The 19,596-nt window shown below is 41.8% G+C and overlaps 1 protein-coding gene across 9 annotated transcripts in view; it reads right to left on the reverse strand.

The window, feature by feature from the left end:
- ZNF568 (zinc finger protein 568) overlaps window positions 1-19,596 on the reverse strand; it is a 97,254-nt gene that overhangs the window by 67,673 nt on the left and 9,985 nt on the right. For 6 of the 9 annotated variants that reach the window (XM_089319255.1, XM_070062278.2, XM_089319252.1 and 3 more), the window contains exons 4-5: window positions 7,020-7,146; window positions 6,364-6,459 (exon numbers count right to left, since the gene is read on the reverse strand). Coding sequence is in view for 7 of the 9 variants with exons in the window: in XM_070062278.2 (XP_069918379.1) it covers window positions 6,364-6,459; window positions 7,020-7,146 (223 nt within the window). In the remaining 2 variants the exon portion in view is untranslated. Of the gene's footprint in view, window positions 1-451; window positions 671-6,363; window positions 6,460-7,019; window positions 7,147-19,596 lie in introns of all 9 variants that reach the window. The other 3 variants (XM_070062277.2, XM_089319251.1, XM_089319254.1) reach the window with 2 other exon arrangements.

Genomic DNA, 19,596 nt, shown 5'->3' on the forward strand with positions numbered 1-19,596 from the left:
TGGGAGACCAGGAGGAAGTACCTGGCTCCTGGCTTCGGATCAGCGCATTGGAGGGTGAACCAACGGTAAAGGAAGACCTTTCTCTCTGTCTCTCTCTCTCTCACTGTCCACTCTGTCAAAATAAATAAATAAATAAATAAGAAAAATAAAACTTAAGTTCTCATTACTTTTCCTGGATTAACTGCCAAATGATCCTAAGTTTATCTTTTGTTTATTCTGTATACCACAAGCCAAGTAATTCTCAGAAAGTTCTGATTCCTTTATTTCTACTTAAACATACTTGAAGTGTAGGCTGTCCAAACCAATTCCAATTCAAAATTGGTAATAAATATGGAAAGAATGCCAATTTTCCATCTGATTTTAATTGATTTTTATATATGCTTAAAGCCAAAGCTTATTAGAGATGGAAATCGAGGGGCCAGGTTTGTGGTGTAGTGGGTAAAGCTGCTACCTGCAGTGCTGGCAAACCATATTGGTGCTGGTTTGAATCCTGGCTGCTCCATTTCTGATCCAGCTCTCTGCTGTGGCCTGGGAAAGCAGTGGAAGATGGCCCAAGTGCTTGGGCCTCTGCACCTGCGTGGAAGATCCAAAGAAGCTCCAGACACTGCGGCCATTTGCAGAGTGAACCAGTGGATGGAAGACCTCTCTCTTTGCCTCTCTGTAATTCTGCCTGTCAAGTAAATAAATGAATCTTTAAAAAAAAAAAAAAAAAAAAGAGGAACTCTAAATCTAACTAAAGAAACTGATATAAAAAACTGGAAAAAAATCTTTAAATTAAAAAATATATAGGCCGGCGCCGTGGCTCACTAGGCTAATCCTCCGCCTAGCGGCGCCAGCACACCAGGTTCTAGTCCCGGTCGGGGCGCCGGATTCTGTCCAGGTTGCCCCTCTTCCAGGCCAGCTCTCTGCTGTGGCCCGGGAGTGCAGTGGAGGATGGCCCAAGTGCTTGGGCCCTGCACCCCATGGGAGACCAGGAGAAGCACCTGGCTCCTGCCTTCGGATCAGCACGGTGCGCCGGCCGCAGCGCACTGGCCGCAGCGGCCATTGGAGGGTGAACCAACGGCAAAGGAAGACCTTTCTCTCTGTCTGTCTCTCTCACTGTCCACTCTGCCTGTCAAAAAAAAAAAAAAAAAAAGGAGGCTGGCGCTGCAGCTCAATAGGCTAATCCTCCGCCTTGCGGCGCCGGCACACCGGGTTCTAATCCTGGTCAGGGCGCCGGATTCTGTCCCGGTTGCCCCTCTTCCAGGCCAGCTCTCTGCTGTGGCCCGGGAGTGCAGTGGAGGATGGCCCTAGTGCTTGGGCCCTGCACCCCATGGGAGACCAGGAGAAGCACCTGGCTCCTGCCTTCGGATCAGCGCGGTGCGCCGGCCGCAGCGCACCGGCCGCGCCGGCTATTGGAGGGTGAACCAACGGCAAAGGAAGACCTTTCTCTCTGTCTGTCTCTCACTGTCCACTCTGCCTGTCAAAAAAATAAATAAATAAAAATAAAAATAAGGAAATCTAATTTTTTCCAATGAAAAGCCTAAGAGATCAGGAAGCAAGTTGTTTTTGATTTACTGCATTGTTCTTATAGCAGGTACTATCATTTTATCTCATGTTCATTTCTAGACGAGCAGTCCTTAACGTAAAATCCCACTGTGCTTTGCTTTATTCTTTCATGATTTCTCCCAAAGTATGATTCTCCCCTACATCATTAGTCCTACACTGGCTCTTCATTCCCTTGGTGGCCAATCAACTGTGAGCCATTTAATTCAGATAATGAGACATTTTTAAACCTTACTGTTTAGTAATCTTGTAAGCCTCTGCTTGTAAATATTGGTAATCTTCCATGCATAGAGTAAAACTATCCATGATTAAAGGCAGGAAAAAAATAAAGACTGACATTTAAAAAATGAAAAAGAAGGTAAAAGAGGACATGAAAACTAGCATGATTCAGAACTCTCTAACTCTACACTGGATAGCCCATCCTCAATTTTACTAATATTTTAAAATACTCCGTCCTGTACCCCACAAACAGGTCATGCTAATATTATTCTCCAAATGTTTTGTTCTGTTTTCTCATTTTTTGTAAATCTTAAGGATCTATAGATGTTACAAGAAAACAACTTGAATGCAATTTCTCTTTAAAAAAAAGTGTGTGGGGTGGAGTCGGGCAGGCACCATTGTGGCATAGCAGGTAATGTCACCACCTTAATACACTGGCTCATGTCCTGGCTGCTCCACTTCTGATATAGCTCCCTGATAATGGCTTGGGAAAAGCAGCAGAAGATGGCCCAAGTGTTTGGACCCTGCCAAGCACACGGGAGACCTGGATGAAGCTCCTGGCTGGCTCCTGACTTCAGCCTGGCCCTGTGTTGGCTGTTGCAGTCACCTGGGGAGTGAACAAGCAGAGTGGAAGCTCACTTTCTCCCTCTGTAACTCTTTCAAACTAAATAAATATTTAAAAACAAAAAAGTAAACCTCTCAATCTTGTAACTCCTTCTATAGCCTTTCTCTTAAAAACTTCAAGGTATTCTCTAACTCATTAAAAAAAAAAAACTTCATATTCAATTTATGATTCCAATAATATTTCATGTGATTATGCTGTCTTTCTCTGCATTTACTTTTAAGGTCTGCAAGCAGACATTTTAAAATAGCAAAAATAATTTTAAAAAATCTTTTCAAATATAGCTCTTACATCAATTATCATTTATACGAAGAATAAGGCACAAGACTTTCTTTTTCTTGGTGGGTTAATAGTTTAAATTTCAAACATAAAATTGTGAAAACATATGACAATATATGTTTTAGACTCCAGTCACTCTGGTAGAAATGAAATAGAAGTTAGTTGTGAGATAAAGAACAACATAGGCTCAAAATACTGGGGACAACTTACTGGAAATTGTGGTGAAAGTTAAACAATTGCTAAAACAAGGTAAGAATACTCAAAGGCAAAGATGTGGAGAATTTCACAATTCTGGAGACAAAGATACATATTCAAATATTGTCATGTCTGGAGTTAAATACAGAGTTAATGGTAGGAACACATATAAATCATAAAGGCACACAGAGGAAAAAGGAGGCTACATGTAATTTAGAATTATTTTGGGTGATATACAGTGATAGCTAAGGAAACAGGGAAGAAAAACAATGAACGGGTAGCAAGAAGATATCAGAAAGCTTTAGAGAAGAGCAAAGAAGACAGACATTTCTAAGAAGGGCAATTCATGGCCGGCACCGCGGTTCACTAGGCTAATCCTCCGCCTACAGCGCTGGTACCCCGAGGTTCTAGTCCCGGTCAGGGCGCGGGTTCTGTCCCAGTTGCTCCTCTTCCAGTCCAGCTCTCTGCTGTGGCCCCAGAGGGCAGTGGAGGATGGCCCAAGTGCTTGGGCCCTGCGCCTGCATGGGAGACCAGGAGGAAGCACCTGGCTCCTGGCTTCCAACTGGCGCTGCATGCCAGCCATAGCAGCCATTTTGGGGGTGAAGCAATGGAAGGAACACCTTTCTCTCTGTCTAACTCTGTCTGCCCAAAAAAAAAAAAAAAGGGTGATTCACAGGATCAAAGATTTTTTTGTTTCAATATGGTGGAATGAAACATCTGTTTCCTCTCCACTCTGCAAATACGAAAAGAAGAAAACACATCTTCAATGAAAATAACAGGAACTAAACTCCAACTCTAGAACATGAGGAAGGAACGAAGGATAGGTTGTACAAGGTAGGGAAGGAAGAAAGCTACAAACAAGGTAGGGGAGAAAGACAGACAGTGGCTGCTGTTTCTTAGAAAAGTACAGGGAAGAGAGTTCTCTAAAACAAGGCACACCTCTGTGGACAGAATATATGAATCAGTTTTTCAACAATGGAATCCAGAGGTGTTGAGATGGTGGAAGAAACATAATGGACTTCATCTGGCCCTGTCAAACAGTGAGATATGCAAACAGCCACTATTCTTACACAAGCTAACTGTTGCTACAGGAGGGTGATAAAGATACAAAATGCGAGGAAGCATGCAAATGATAATCTCTGGCTTGGGACAAATAAACAGTAAGCCAATTTATAACACAAAACCTTGTATGATAAGGGAGGTCAGTATGACGTACAGAGGCTTCTTACTAGCTCAGAGCATTTTTCTGGATAGTCTTCAACGTTACCTTCTATAAACAGTACCTTCAGAAGGAAACGCACTCACTCAAATATGAACAAACAAGCACAAAAGGAATCAGCAGCAAATCTATGCAACAGCACTACAAGAAGTAAAAAAAATATGTATCCACAAATTAAAACAAAAACGGATATTACTTGACTGATCAGTTTAAGATATGGTTTCATAAAGTCTAAGTTTTTAAAGAAAAAGAAATCTATGGGCATACAGACAAATAAACGAAGTTACCCATGACAGGGAATAATCAAGTTTCAGACTTCTTTAAGCAACACACGCAGCTAGGAAACAACAGAGAATTGTCTAAAGCACTCAGGGAACTGTTTACAAAAATCACTGGGGGGGAAAATGTATGTCTCAAGAATGTTATGTGAAGGCAAATATGAAGGCTAAAGATTATTTTCCCACGTACAAAACCTCAGGTGTCAGCCAGCGCCATGGCTCACTAGGCTAATCCTCTGCCAAAGGTGCCAGCAACCCGGGTTCTAGACCCAGTTGCTCCTCTTCCAGTCCAGCTCTGCTGTGGCCCGGGAGGGCAGTGGAGGATGGCCCAAGTGCTTGGGCCCTGCACCTGCATAGGAGACCAGGAGGAAGCACCTGGCTCCTAGCTTCGGGTCGCCGCAGAGCGCCGGCCATAGCAGCCATTTGGGGGGTGAACCAACGGAAGGAAGAACTTTCTGTCTAACTCTGTCAAAAAAAGAAACAAAACAACAAACAAACAAACCCCCCCCCAAAAAAAAAAAAAACAAAACCTCAGGTTCTAAATTACAAGCTCTATGAAGATGAACACTGTTCTGTATATTGTTACATGCCCAGGTCCACACCCATAACAGAATGTTATCTTTATTGTTACTATTGTAAATGCAGTTTCCTTTCCTTTATATCCTCTACTTAGTTGTTCAAGTATATAAGAAAGCTACTGATTTTTATTTGTTAATTTGATATCCTACCATCTCACTGGGTTTTCTTACTATTTGTTGTACTTTTTCTGTCAGTTCTCTCATTTTCCAAGCATGCAATTTCATCATCTGTAAACAAAATGATTTTACAGCTTTCTTTCCAATTCTTATAGCACTGGCTTTTTCTCTTGTCACAGTTAGGAATAAACTTAACAAGAAAAGTACAAAAACCAAAAAGGGAAAATGTGGAAATGCCACTTCTGAAGGGCACAACAGTAGATAGGTACTAACAGATATCGCTGGACAAAAGCTTTGGCATTATAAAGATATCAAATCTCTGAAAGAAGGGCCAGCACTGTGGCACAGTGAGTAAAGCTGCAGCATGCGGCTCCAGCAGCCCATATGGACATGGGTTCAAGTCCCAGCTGCTCCACTTCTGATCCAGCTCCCTGCAAATGTGCCTGGGAAAGCACAGAACATGTCCCAGTTCCCAAGTCCCCATTACCCACTTAGGAGACCCAGAAGAAGCTCCTGGTTTCAGATCAGCCCAGTTCCAGCCACTGCAGCCATTTGGGGAATAAACTAGTGGATGAAAGATCTGTGTCTCCCTTTCTCTCTCTGTAACTCTGCTTTTCAAATAAATAAATAAATCTTTGATTAAAAAGAAAAAAACACTATGCAGTAGAGGAAATGAAGAGTCTGAGTATCAAGGGCAAGAGGGGGATTTGTTTTCATGTATCTTTTGAAATGTTTATATTTTTTAACCAAGTATGTGTATAATGTATTTTCAAAAGAAATAGAAGGTGGAGGAGCTACTAAGAGATTTCTAAGCCAGAAATTTACATTTCTGAGCCATGGGATTGTACAGGTTGTAAAGTATAATGAGCAGTGTGAATATTGTTACAAGACACAAATCTGTGGCTTCTCAAAAATGCAAAGAAGGAAATACATTAAAAGGAACCTACGTGTGAAACAAGCATGTTTTTAAAATACTACACATCCACAAAATACTGAGTGCAGCAGAAAATAAAACTATGAACATAAATGAAAGTGACAGCCCAAGGTTCTCAGGGACAGGAATTTTGAAAGAAAGGTTGTAAATGAATTAGGGGAGACAGGCATCCTAAAATAAGACATGGCTATTCTTCCTTTAAAATGTGAAAAAGACAGTCTCAATATAGGAAGAATAAGTATTTCAAAGTATTCCTACCATTTGTCACTGTAGAAAAGTGGGGTTTTAAGAAACTTTGGAAAATGTAATAAGGTAGCAACCCTCACTGAAAAACTGTCACGTGGGTTTCTCATTCAGAGATATTTGTTATTATTCACCTGGATATTGCCTCTCAAACATTTCTTCCTCCATAACCCATGGCTCCTCTTCTTGCTCCAACTTGAAGATCACATCTGGTTTGGTAAGCTGACAGCCTATACAGGAAAGAGCAAAGGAGCTGCATGTTAACACTGGATATAACCATACAATCCTTGGGCCAGGTCTTGGGGTCTTGACTATATGTGAAAGTTGATGGTTAAGAATTATCTACACAGGGCTAGCGCTGCGGCTCACTAGGCTAATCCTCCGCCTGCGGCACCAGCACTCCAAGTTCTAGGCCTGGTTGGGGCGCCGGTTCTGTCCTGGTTGTCCCTCTTCCAGTCCAGCTCTCTGCTGTGGCCTGGGGCAGTGGAGGATGGCCCAGGTCCTTGGGCCCTGCACCCACATGGGAGACCAGGAGGAAGCACCTGGCTCTTGGCTTCCGACTGGTGCTGCGCGCCAGCCGTAGCAGCCATTTGGGGGGTGAACCAACAGAAGGAAGACCTTTCTGTCTCTCTAACTCTGCCTGTCAAAAAAAAAAAAATTATCTACACAAAATAATTGAAAAATGGGGTAAAAATCATGTGAAGGACAGTTACCCTTATTTGGCAAGTTAAAGTCTTTAGACATTCAAGAAATGGAAACGAATTGTTTCAAATCGCAAAGCTACCCTTACCCACTATGACTAAGTTGCTATAGTTCTCCAGCATCACATCCCGGTATAAGGTCCTCTGAGCAGGTTTCATTTGCTGCCATTCCTCCTGAGTGAGGTCCACAGCCACATCCTTAAATGTCACTGTTCCCTGGGGGGGGGGGGGGGGGGGGGACACAATTCTGATTAATTTAAGTCATCGGAACTATGCACTGTAGTCAAAACAAGTAAAAACTCACTTAGCTAGGATCCAGGAGTCACCAGTTCTAAAAACTGTACATTAGGTGTTCATGTTACCTCATTTTGTATTGTACTGTGGGAGAAAACCAACCACTCAAGCACATGTGAGACCCAAAGTAAGTACTGGGTTCCTAACTGACTCAGCCCAGCCGTGGCTGTTGTGGGCATCTGGGGAGTGAACCAGTTACAGAAGAGTTCCATTATCTCTCCCTTTCCAAGAAAAACTAATAATAATTTTGGCAAGTCACTCAAACAAATACGCAACAGAAATAAGAAAAACAGGGGAAAGGAATCAGTATCCACAGCTGCTGCAATACATGACCTACTTGTTCTGTTTTAAATAAGAAATTACCAGGCAGGCAAAGAAACAGGAAAGAAAAATCCATATGCAAAGGAAAAATCAGAAAAGACAAACCTAGATATCTGCCTTATGCACTAAAACTTCAAAGCAGTCATCATAGAAATAAAACTCAGAAAATCATAATTAAAGTAAGGAAGGTATGATGACAATGTCTTATCAAAAAAACAAACAAACAAACCCAGAAGTTATAAAAAAGAGCCAAAGGGAAATCATAAAGTAGAAAAGTATATAACTGAAGTGAAACATTTGCCAAACACGCTAAGCTGTACATCTGAAGTGGCAGAAGAAAAAATAAATCAGCAATTTGAAGTTTAATTGATAGGGTTCCTACAATCCAAAGAGCAAGGAGAAAAAAGAATGAGAGAAAATAAACAAAAGCCTGAGAGAAATGTGGGACATTATTAAGTGCATCAATATGCATGAGTACTACATATAGTATTGGATAAAAGAAAAAGAAGAAAAAAACAATTGGCCGGTGCCGCGCCTCTCTAGGCTAATCTTACGCCTGTGGCACCGGCACACCGGGTTCTAGTTCCGGTCAGGGCGCCGGATTCTGTCCCGGTTGCCCCTCTTCCAGGCCAGCTCTCTGCTGTGGCCTGGGAGGGCAGTGGAGGATGGCCCAAGTGCTTGGGCCCTGCGCCCGCATGGGAGACCAGGAGGAGGCACCTGGCTCCTGGCTTCGGATCGGCGTAGCACACTGGCCACAGTGGCCATTTGAGGGGTGAATCAATGGAAGGAAGACCTTTCTCTGTCTCTCTCTCTAACTCTGCCTGTCAAAAAAAAAAAAAAAAAAAATTCAAAGAAATAACAGCTGGAGCTGGCTCCGTGGTACAGTGGGTTAAAGCCTGGCCTGCAGTGCCAGCTTCCCATGTGGGTGCTGATTCGAGTCCCTGCTTCTCCACTTCCGATCCAGCTCTCTGCTATGGCCTAGGAAAGCAGTAGAAGATGGCCCAAGTCCTTGGGCCCCTGCACCGGCATGGGAGACCCGGAAGAAGCTCCCGGCTCCTGACTTTGGATCTGTGCAACTCCAGCCATTGCAGCCAATTGGGGAGTGAACCAGCAGATGGAAGACCTCTCTCTCTCTCTGCCTCTTTCTCTGTGTGTAACTCTGACTTTCAAACAAATAAAGAAATAATAGCTGACATTTCTCAAATGTGATGAAAAATTAACATTTTTCATTCATGAAGTTCAATTAACTCCAAGTATGCATAGACCACACCTGATATATTATAGCAAACATGCTGAAAAATAGACAATCTTGAAAGGAAAGTAGTACTGGAGTAAGAAAATGACACCAGACCGTAACTTGGGTCCACACAAATGATAGAAATGGTAAATAAAAAAGTTAATATAACAAGGTTATAGATACACAAGCACATTGTAAGGCTCACAAAGTTCATGGAAAATTTATGATATCTTTTAGTTTCATCTCTCTATTATCTTTTTGTATTACCTTGCCACTTGTTCTCCTTTCTTAGCTTCTTAAATAGATGTAACTTTATATGTATTAATAATTGTTTATAACATACAGATGAAATACGTGTAACAAAAATAGCACCAAATGGAGAAAAAGAGACTAGAGCTACTTAAGAGTAGCATTTCTGTACAGCACTGGAATTTAGTGTAAATCTAAAGTAGATTCTGAAGAGATATGCATAAGCCCTAGAGCAACCACCAAGAAAATCCTTAAAGATAGTAACATTTTATATAGACAACATTCACTTAATGAAAAGACAGCACAGAAGAAACAAAAGACATGAGACACATGGATGCAGAAAAATGGCAGACATAAACCAAATGATGTTAGTGTTAACATTAATTGTGAATTTGTTGAGTAAGATTTAAAAGGCCAAGACTGTCAGACTGAATAAACAAGCTCTGACTATGTGTTGTTGTCTACAAGAGATATACTTTAGATTCAAACATAACAAACATGCTGAAAGAAAAATGATAGAAAAAGAGATGCATCATGTGAACAATCATTAGCAAGCTAAAGTGGATATGTTAATGTCAGTCAAAATATAATTAAAATGAAAACTGGTACTACGGGGCCAACGTTGTGGCACAGCAGGTAAAGCTGCCGCCCATGATGCCAGCATGCCATATGGGTGCCAGTTTGTGTGCTGGCTGCTCTGCTTCTGATCCAGCTCCCTGCTAATGGCCTGGGAAAGCAGCAGATCACGGCCAAGTACCTAGACCCCTGGCACCCATGCGGGAGACCAGAAGAAACTCCTGGCTCCTGGCTTCAGCCTGTGCCGGGCCTGGCCACTGCAGCCATTTAGGGAGTGGACCAGTGGATGGAAGATTTCTCTCTCTCTCTGTCTCATACTCTCTCTTTGTGACTCCATTGAAATAGATAAACCTTAACAAAAATTGTTACTACAAAGAGTATTTTATGATAAAAGAGTCAATCTGACAGAAAAGTATAACAATTATAAATATATGTACCTAACAAAATTTCAAAACACACGAAGCAAAAATTAATAGAATTTAAAGGATAAATCAGCAGTTCAACAGTTCATAGCTGGAGTCTTCAAACAGAGCCTCTAGGCAAATTATCAGTAAGGAAACAGAAGACCTAGGCAACACTACACCATCAACTAGACCTAACAAACATCTATACAACATATATCATCTGAGAATAGCAGAATACAGATACTTCTCAAGTGGGGATCAGCAGAATAATCTATCCCTGTGGGTCAAATTCTTCAGCTAATTCTTCAACTAAACAACCTGTCTTGAATCTGTAGGTCAAATTTTCAGAAATGGAAAGGAGATACTATCCGCCAATCAGCTACTGGTTATTTGAAAACTGTTTGTGACCATACTGCACAAACTTTGTTACCTATTTTGCAATGCTCCCATTAAGTCCCAAGTTTACAATTTTGCTATGTCAATGGAATTAATATAGGCCCATTAAAATAGGTTGGAAATCATAATTAGGAGCCAATATAGCCTTTATAATCATAAAGAACAAAATACAGATTGCACACTGGGACTATATCATATTCTTTACATATGTAAGCTGTTCGAAAAATAGGACATTGGGAAAAATTATATCCTTTCATACATTACAAAATACCCAAAGGAGTGATTTTCATGACCTTTTCAACAATTATCTTTGGCAGAAAGGAGCAAAACACTCTATGTAACTCTGCCTTTCAAATAAATGAATAAATTTTTTAAAAAATTAGAAATAGGTAGCAGAAAGAAATCTGAAATTTACAAATATGTGAAAATGAAATAATATTCTTAAATAATCAAGAGATAGAAAAATCATTATGGGAATTACAAAATTTTTTTAAAGATTTATTTATTTGCAAATCATAGTTACACAGAGAGAGGAGAGGTAGAGAGAGAAAGAGAGAGAAGTCTTCCATCTGGTGGCTCACTCCTCAAATGGCCGCAACGGCCAGAACTGCGGTGATCTGAAGCCAGGAGCCAGGAGCTTCTTCTTGGTCTCCAATGCGGGTGGCAGGAGTCCAAGGACTTGGGACCGTCTTCTACTGCTTTCCCAGGCCACAGCGGAGGGCTGGATTAAAATTGGAGCTGGGCCATCTTCTGCTGCTTTCCCAGGCCATAGCAGAGAGCTGGATCAGAAGTGGAGCAGCCAAGACTAGAACCAGTGCCCATATGGGATGCTGGCACTTTAGGCCAGGGCGTTAACCAACTGCGCCACAGCGCCAACCCCAATTACAAAATATTTTGAGATAAACTAAAATCAACACACATACCAAAACTTACAATATACCACTAAAGCAATGTTTAGAAACATATCTTCAGCTATGAACACCCTCTTTAAAAAAAAATGACAGGGGTTGGCACTGTGGCAATGTAGGTAAAAGTGCCACCTGCAGTGCCAGCATCCCATGTGGGTGCCAGTTTGAGTCCCGGCTGCCCTACTTCTGATCCAGCTCTCTGCTATGGCCTGGGAACGCAGTTGAAGATGGCCTAAGTCCTTGGGCCCCTGCACTGACATGGGAGAGCTGGAAGCAGCTCCTGGCTCCTGGCTTCGGATCGGCCTAGGTCTGGCCATTGTGGTCATTTGGGGAGTGAATCAGCGGATGGGAGACTTCGCTCTCTTTCTCTACCTCTACTTCTGCCTCTCTGTAACTCTGCCTTTCAAGTAAATAAATAAAACTTAAAAAAAAAAAAAAGAAGAAGAAAGAGTTGAAATTATGTTTGTAGTAAACTACCTACATATACCTTCTGATATTGGAAGAAGGACTAAATCCAATATAACTAAGAGAAAATAAATATTATACATTATATTGGAAATCAATGAAATCCAGGATAGAAAAGATTAGACAATCAATGAAACCAAAAATTCATTCTTAATTTTTTTATTTTACAGAGTTAGACAGTGAGAGAGAGAGAGAGAAAGGTCTTCCTTCCATTGGTTCATTCTCCAAATGGCTGCTACGGCTGGTGCTGCGCCGATCTGAAGCCAGGAGCCAGGTGCTTCCTCCTGGTCTCCCATGTGGGTACAGGGGCCCAAGCACTTGGGCCATCCTCCACTACCTTCCCAGGCCACAGCAGAGAGCTGGACGGGAAGAGGAGCAACTGGGACTAGAACCTGGCGCCCATATGGGATGCCAGCACCACAGGCAGAGGATTAAAGATCAACAAGGGGACTGGAGCTGTGGCGCAGCAGGTAAAGCCACTGCCTGCATTGCTGGCATCCCATATAGGTGCTGGTTCAAGTCCCAGCTACTCCACTTCCGACCCAGCTCCCTGCTAATGTGCCTGGGAAGGCAGTGGAAGATGGCCCAAGTCCTTTGGATCCCTGCACCCACTTGGGAGACCTGGAAGAAGCTCCTGGCTCCTGGCTTCAGATCATCTTAGCTCTGGCTATTGCGGCCATTTGGGGAATGAACCAGAGGGTGGAAAAGCTCGCTCTCTCTGATTCTCCCTCTCCCACTCCCACTCCCTCTCTCTCTCTGTAATTCTGCCTTTTGAATAAATAAATAAATCTTTAAAAACAAAATCAACAAAATAGACAAACTTTTCATTTAACTGATAAGGCGGGGGGAAGACTATAAAAACACACTAAAATCAGGAATGAGAAAGGAAGTATGACCACTAAACTCATCTGAAATATAAAGGGTTATAAAAAATATGAACTGTATGCCAACAAATTAGATGGCATACATGAAGTGGAAGTATTCTAGAAAGATATAAACTAATGAAATTGTATCAAAAAGAAAAAAAAATTGCAGATCTCTGGTTTTTTTTTTTTTTTTTTTTTTGGACAGGCAGAGTTAGACAGTGAGAAAGAGAGAGACAGAGAGAAAGGTCTTCCCTTTTCCGTTGGTTCACCCCACAAGCGGCCGCTATGGCTGGTGCGTTGCGGCCGGTGTGCTGCGCTAATCCAAAGCCAGGAGCCAGGTGCTTCCTCCTGGTCTCCCATGCGGGTGCAGGGCCCAAGGACCTGGGCCATCCTCCACTGCCCTCCTGGGCCACAGCAGAGAGCTGGACTGGAAGAGGAGCAACTGCGACAGAATCCAGTGCCCCAACCAGGACTAGAACCCGGGATACCAGTGCTGCAGACGGAGGATTAGCCTAGTGAGCCGTGGCGCTGGCCTAGATCTCTATTAAGAGAGATTAAATTACTAGTCAAGAAACTACCCAAAAAGAAAAGCTCGGTCAGGTCCAACACTGTGGCCTAGTGGTTGTAAAGCTACCACCTGCAGTGCCGACATCCCATATGGGTGCCGGTTCGAGTCCTGGCTGCTCCACTTCTGATTCAGCTTTCTGCTTTAGCCTGGGAAAGTGGTGGAGAATGGCCCAAGTCCTTGGGCCCCTGCAACCGGCATGGAAGATCCGGAAGAAGCTCCTGTCTCCTGGCTTTGGATTGGTACAGCAGCAGCCATTGTGGCCAAGTGGGGAGTGAACAACCAGATGGAAGACCTCTCTTTCCCTCTCTCTGCCTCTCCTTCTCTCTCTTTGTAACTCTGACTTTCAAATAAATAAATAAATCTTAAAAAAAAAAATAAAGAAAAAAAAAGAAAAGCTAAGGCCCAGATGGCTTCACTGGAAAGTTATAACAAAGAAATATTAATACTAACTTCTTTATGAACTTCCAAAATAAAGAGGAAAAGTAAAGAGGATGGAAGATTTATTCTATGAATTCAGTTATACCAATACTAAAATCAGACAAGACATTACACACACACACAAAAAATTATAGACCACTACGTCTTATTAATACAGAGGTAAAGTGCTCAATGCTAATGAATCTAATCAAATGAAGATTTTCAGACCATGACCGAGGAGATGTATCCCAGGAGTACAACATTGGATTAACATCCAAAAAAATCAGTTAAGGTAATACACAATATCAGTACTAAAAAGGACAAAACCAAAAGGTCATCTGCAGAAATGGAGAAACAGTACTTCACAAAATCCAACATTCTCATGATTTATAACAACAACAACAAAATATTCAACAAGCTACCAAAAGAAAAGGACTTGTTCAACAAGATACAGGATATCTTCAAGAATCTCACAGGAATATAATAATAAATGGTGAAACACTGGATGCTTTCCCCTAAGTTCAGAGACAAAACAAGGATGCCTACTCTCATCATTTCTATTCAACACTGTAGTATAGACATTAGAGAAATTAAGCAAGAAGATAAATAAGCATACAGATTGGGAGAAAATGACACTACGACTGTTTTCAGATGGTATAATTTTGCATATAGAAAATTCAAAGATGCCACTAAAATTCCATTTGAATAAGTTCAGCAAGGTTACAGATCTAAGATCAATAAGAAAAGTTAATTGTATTTGAAGATACAGAGAACAGGCAAAAATGAAATTAAGAAAGCAGTACCATTCACAACAGTATAAAAATATAAAATACTTAGGAATAAATTTAACAAAATAAATGTAAAATTTATATTCTGAGAGCTTGAAAATACTGAAATTTGAAGACATCTCGTTTATGGATCACAAGACTTAATACTCATATTGATAAGATAATAATACTTCCAAATCGACCTATAAATTCAATGCTATCCCTAACAAAAGATCAGCTACCTTTTTGCAGTAATGTACAAGCACATCTTAAAATTTATATAGAAATGCAAAAGAGAGGCCAGCATTATGGCAAAGTGCATAAAGCCACCATATTGATGCCAGTTCAAGTTGCAGCTGCTCCACTTCCAATTTAGCCCCTTACTAATGTGACTGAGAAAGCAGTGGAAAGATAGCCCAAGTGCTTGGGTCCCTGCCACCCATGTGGGAAACCTGGAAGAAGCTCCTGGCTTCAGACAGCCCCAGTTCCAACCGTTGTGGCCATCTGGGGAGTGAACCAGTGGATGGAAGATCTCGATGTCTCTCTCCCTCGCTTTCTGTCTCTCTCTCTCTCTCTCTCTCTCTGTAAACTCTGCCTTTCAAATAAATAAGTCTTTAAAAAATAAAAAAAGAAATGCAAAGGATTCAGAAAAGTCCAAATGATCTTGGAAAAAAAAAACCTGGAAGATCTACATTTCCCAATTTTAAAATTTACTAAAAAGCTACAATAATCAAGACAGTGTGGGCCAGCAACGTGGCTCACTAAGCTAATCCTCAACCTGCAGCGCTGGCACTCATGGTTCTACTCCCGGTTGGGGCACTGGTTCTGTCCTGGTTGCTCCTCTTTCAGTCCAGCACTCTGCTGTGGCCCGGTAGTACAGTGGAGGATGGCCCAAGTGCTTGGGCCCTGCACCTGCGTGGGAGACCAGGAGGAAACACCTGGCTCCTGGCTTCAGATCGGTGCAACGCACCGGCCATAGCAGCCATTTTGGGGGGGTGAAACAACGGAAGGAAGACCTTTCGCTCTGTCTCTCTCTCTCACTGTCTAACTCTGTCAAAAAAAAAAAAAAGGAAAGAAAAAGAAAAAAAGACAGTGTGGTACTGGCATGAGGACAGACATAACAGATGAACAGAATAGAACTGGTTGAAAGAAATAAATCTCCCATTTATAGTGGATTGATTTTAGACAAAGGACACTCACTGGAGAAAAGGATAGTCTTTTCAACAAATGGTCCTAAGAGAACGGGATTATCTAAATGTAAAACCATGAACTGGATTCTACATTCTAAAAATAACTTAAAAGAGAACAACAACCTATATATAAGAGCTAAAACTACAAAATTCTCAGAAGAAAACAGGTGTTAACTTGTGACCTCAGACAACAGTTTTTTAGATATGACATAAAAACACAAGAAACAAAAGAAATTTTTAAATAAAAATGACTATCAGAACAATTAAAACATTTTATACTTCTAAGCATGTATCATCACAAAATTGAAACATCCAGGCTGGCTCTGTGGTACAGTGGCTTAAGCTGCTGGTTGTGGTGCCAGCAACCCACATGGTAGTGCTTGTTTGAATCCCAGCAGCTCTATTTCCCATCCAGCTTCCTGAATTTACCTGGGCAATAGATGATGGCCCAAGTACTTGGGCCCTTACCACCCATGTTGGGGACTCAGATGGAGAATGGAACTCCTAGCTCTTGCTTCAGCCTGGCCCAGAACTAGCTTTTGTGACCATCTAGGGAGTGAAATCATCAGCTGGAAGACTGATCTTCTCTTCCTCTCTTTACCACTTGCCTTCAAATAATTCTATGAATAAACATTTTTTTTAATGTGAGGGGCTGGTATTGTGGCATAGCAGGTAAAGCCACTATCTGTGATGCCAACATCCCATATCAGAAAATCTGGTTTGACTCCATATAGTCTACTAAGCCACAGTGCCAGCCCCATATGTTCCTATTTATCATATGGTAATTGTTACTATCCAAATTTAAGAATCCACAGAACAAGATAAATGAAAACATAACAAGTAGCATATTAGGGCCAGCATTGTGACATGGCAGGTGCAGCTGCCCACTGCAATACTGGCATCCCATATGGCACACGTTTCTGTCCTGTCCACAATGTGGGCACCACTTCAGCTGCTCTGCTTCCAATCCAGCTCTGTGCTAATATGCCTGGGAAGGCAGTGGAGGATGGCCAGATGCTTGGGCACCTGCAGCCACATTGGGGACCCAGAGGATGCTCCTGGCTCCTGGCTCTTGGCTCAGGCCTGGCCCAGCCCTGGCCATTGCAGCCATTTGGGGAGTGAACCAACAGATGGAACTTTCTTTCTCTCTCCCTCTCTCTTTATTCTGCTGTTCAAATAACATAAATCTTTAAGAAAGTGACAGATTGGGGCCGGTGCTGTGGCACAGAGGGTTAAAGCACTGGCCTGGGGCGCTGGCATCCCATATGGGCACCGATTCTAGTCCCGGCTGCTCTTCTTCCAATCCAGCTCTCTGCTATAGCCTTGGATAGCAGTGGAAGATGGCCCAAGTCCTTGGGACCCTGCACCCATGTGGGAGACCCGAAAGAAGCTCCTGGCTCCTGGTTTCCGGTTGGCGCAGCTCCAGCCGTTGCAGCCATCTGGGGGGTGAATCAGTGGATGGAAGACCTCTCTCTCTGTCTCTACCTCTCTCTGTAACTCTTTCAAATAAATGAAATAAATCTTAAAAAAAAAAAAAAAAAAAAAAAGTGACAGATTGAGAGAAGGTATCTGCATCAATTCTAATACTGAAGTAGGCAGAGAGATCTTCCATCCGCTGGTTCATTCCCCAGATGGTCGCAATGGCCAGGGCTGGTCCAGGCAGAAGCCAAGAACCAGGAGTTCCTTCCAGGTCTCCCATGTGGGTGGCAGGAACCCAGGAACTTGAGCCATCTTCCACTGCTTTTCTGAGGTTGTTAGCAGGGAGCTGGATCAGAAGCAGAGCAGCTGGGAAAAGAATTGGCACCCACACTGTAGGCGGCAGCTTTACCTGCTATGCTACAATGCTGGCCCCAACATTTCTTAATTTTAAAGATTTTATTTATTTATTTGAGAGGTAGAGTTACAGACAGTGAGAGGGAGAGACAGAGACAAAGGACTTCCTTCCGTTGGCTTACTCCCCAAATGGCTGCAATGGCCAGAGCTGCACTGATCCCAAGCCAGGAGCCAGGAACTTCTTGACCTGGTCTCCCATGCAGGTGCAGGGGTCCCAAGGACTTGGGCCATCTTCTACTGCTTTCCCAGGCCACAGCAGAGAGCTGGATTGGAAGAGGAGCAGCCGGGACTAGAACCGGCACCCATATGGGATGTCGGCACTACACGCAGATGATTAACCTACTGCACCATGGCTCCAGCTCCTCTTAATTTCAAGTAAAGAAAAGACTAACAATATAAAATAGGCAAACAATAGAACTCACAATTGGCAAAATTTGCATTTTTTCCACTCCTGAGTTGGCAGAACAGATGAAAACTGTTCAGCATCATAAAGTGCAGCCCTAGAATCAGACTGTATGGGTTTGAATTCTAGGTTTACAACACACTGATAATTATAATTCTTTTCCCTTATTATGTAAGAATTAAAACAATAAATCTACTTCACAGAGTTTTTATACTGATTACAATAAATAAGCTATATAAAGTTCATGGCACAATCCACATAGCACATAGAAGCTAGTAAATAAAATATTATGTAGTCTAGATGTATGTAAGTAACAGCTATAATGGAATATCACATCCAGATTCTAGAATGACTTTGAGACTGTAGGGCCTAAAATACAGGCAGTACATTTCCTCATCCCAAACCAAAACATATGGATTTTGTATCTGAAGAATATATATAAAGTTTCTGATAGCTAAGAGAATAGTTTGCAGATCACAATTCCTTTGACACAATTTCTAGCTTTCTACTCTATGTGAAGAAAATGTATATGTAATTCAGAATTCTCTCATAAAAGTGGTTATTACCCAATCTAAATTTTACCTAAAAAATGTATCTGCAAATCCCAATTGTCTCTTTAAGATATTATTTTAAAATATATGTTGGCCACTTGCATTTCTTCTGATTGCTTCATGTTATTCTATTTAATTATTGGGTTCTTTTTGTTTATTTGATTTGAAATTGGAGTTACTGAGAGAGGGAAGAGACAGAGAAAGACATCTTCTATCCTCTAGTTCACTCCCCAAGTGGCTGCATTAGCCAGGGTGGAGCCAGGCCAAAACCAGGAGTTGTCTCCAGGTCTCCCACATGGGTGGCATGGGACCAAGCATTTGGGCTCTCTTGTGCAGCTTTTCCCAGGCCATTAGTAGAGCTGGATCAGAAGTGGGGGGGCTGGGACACGAATTGGCACCCTTGTGGGATGCTGGCTCTGCAAGTGGCGGCCCCACATGCAACACCACAATGTCAGCCCCTAATTAATGGTTTTTACGAAAAAGCTGTTAGTAAATCTCCACTGTACGTATTACAAAAACTATCTCTAGCTTTGCCTTTTTATAGCATTTAACACAGTTTTACTCAAGAAAAGCATTACTTTTATGAACCTAAATCAAGCAATTTCATCTTCCGGACTGCACATTAAACTTTCAAGGAATATAGTCAACATATTCAAAGCAGTCTCAGGTATGAAAGATTATATAGCTAATAATGATTAACAACACCTATCATTCATGTAGCACTTATTACCTGAATTTAAACCTTCTAATATTCCTATAGAGTAAGTACCATTATTATCTCCCTTTACAGATGTTGCAACTAAGGCATGAGCAATTAAACTTACCTGCAGTCATATACTTTGTAAGATAATAAAACCATTTGCCCACTGGCATGAACTGAGCTAACATCAGAATCCAAGTCTGATAAGGGCCAAAGAACCACTGTACTGATGGGAAAACAATTGCATGAACTATAGAATCATATGGTTAAAATAAGAGTATATGTGCAGTTCAAACTATAGGAGTGTAAATGGTTTTACAGGTGCAAACAAAAAGAATCAAGAACAGAGGTTTTTGTAAGATGATGAAGAACATCCTTTTTTCTCAAAGGACTTAATTTGCTTTATTTTGTATTCCAAAAACAAGCCATCCTTCACTCCATAAAATACAGTAAGTATCCCAGAATACTAGATCTTCTTTTTTTTTTTGACAGGCAGAGTTAGACAGTGAGAAAGAGAGACA

This window comes from Oryctolagus cuniculus, chromosome 18, assembly GCF_051225735.1.
Source record: "Oryctolagus cuniculus isolate XC-2025 breed Fujian yellow rabbit chromosome 18, ASM5122573v1, whole genome shotgun sequence".
Taxonomy (NCBI): domain Eukaryota; kingdom Metazoa; phylum Chordata; class Mammalia; order Lagomorpha; family Leporidae; genus Oryctolagus; species Oryctolagus cuniculus.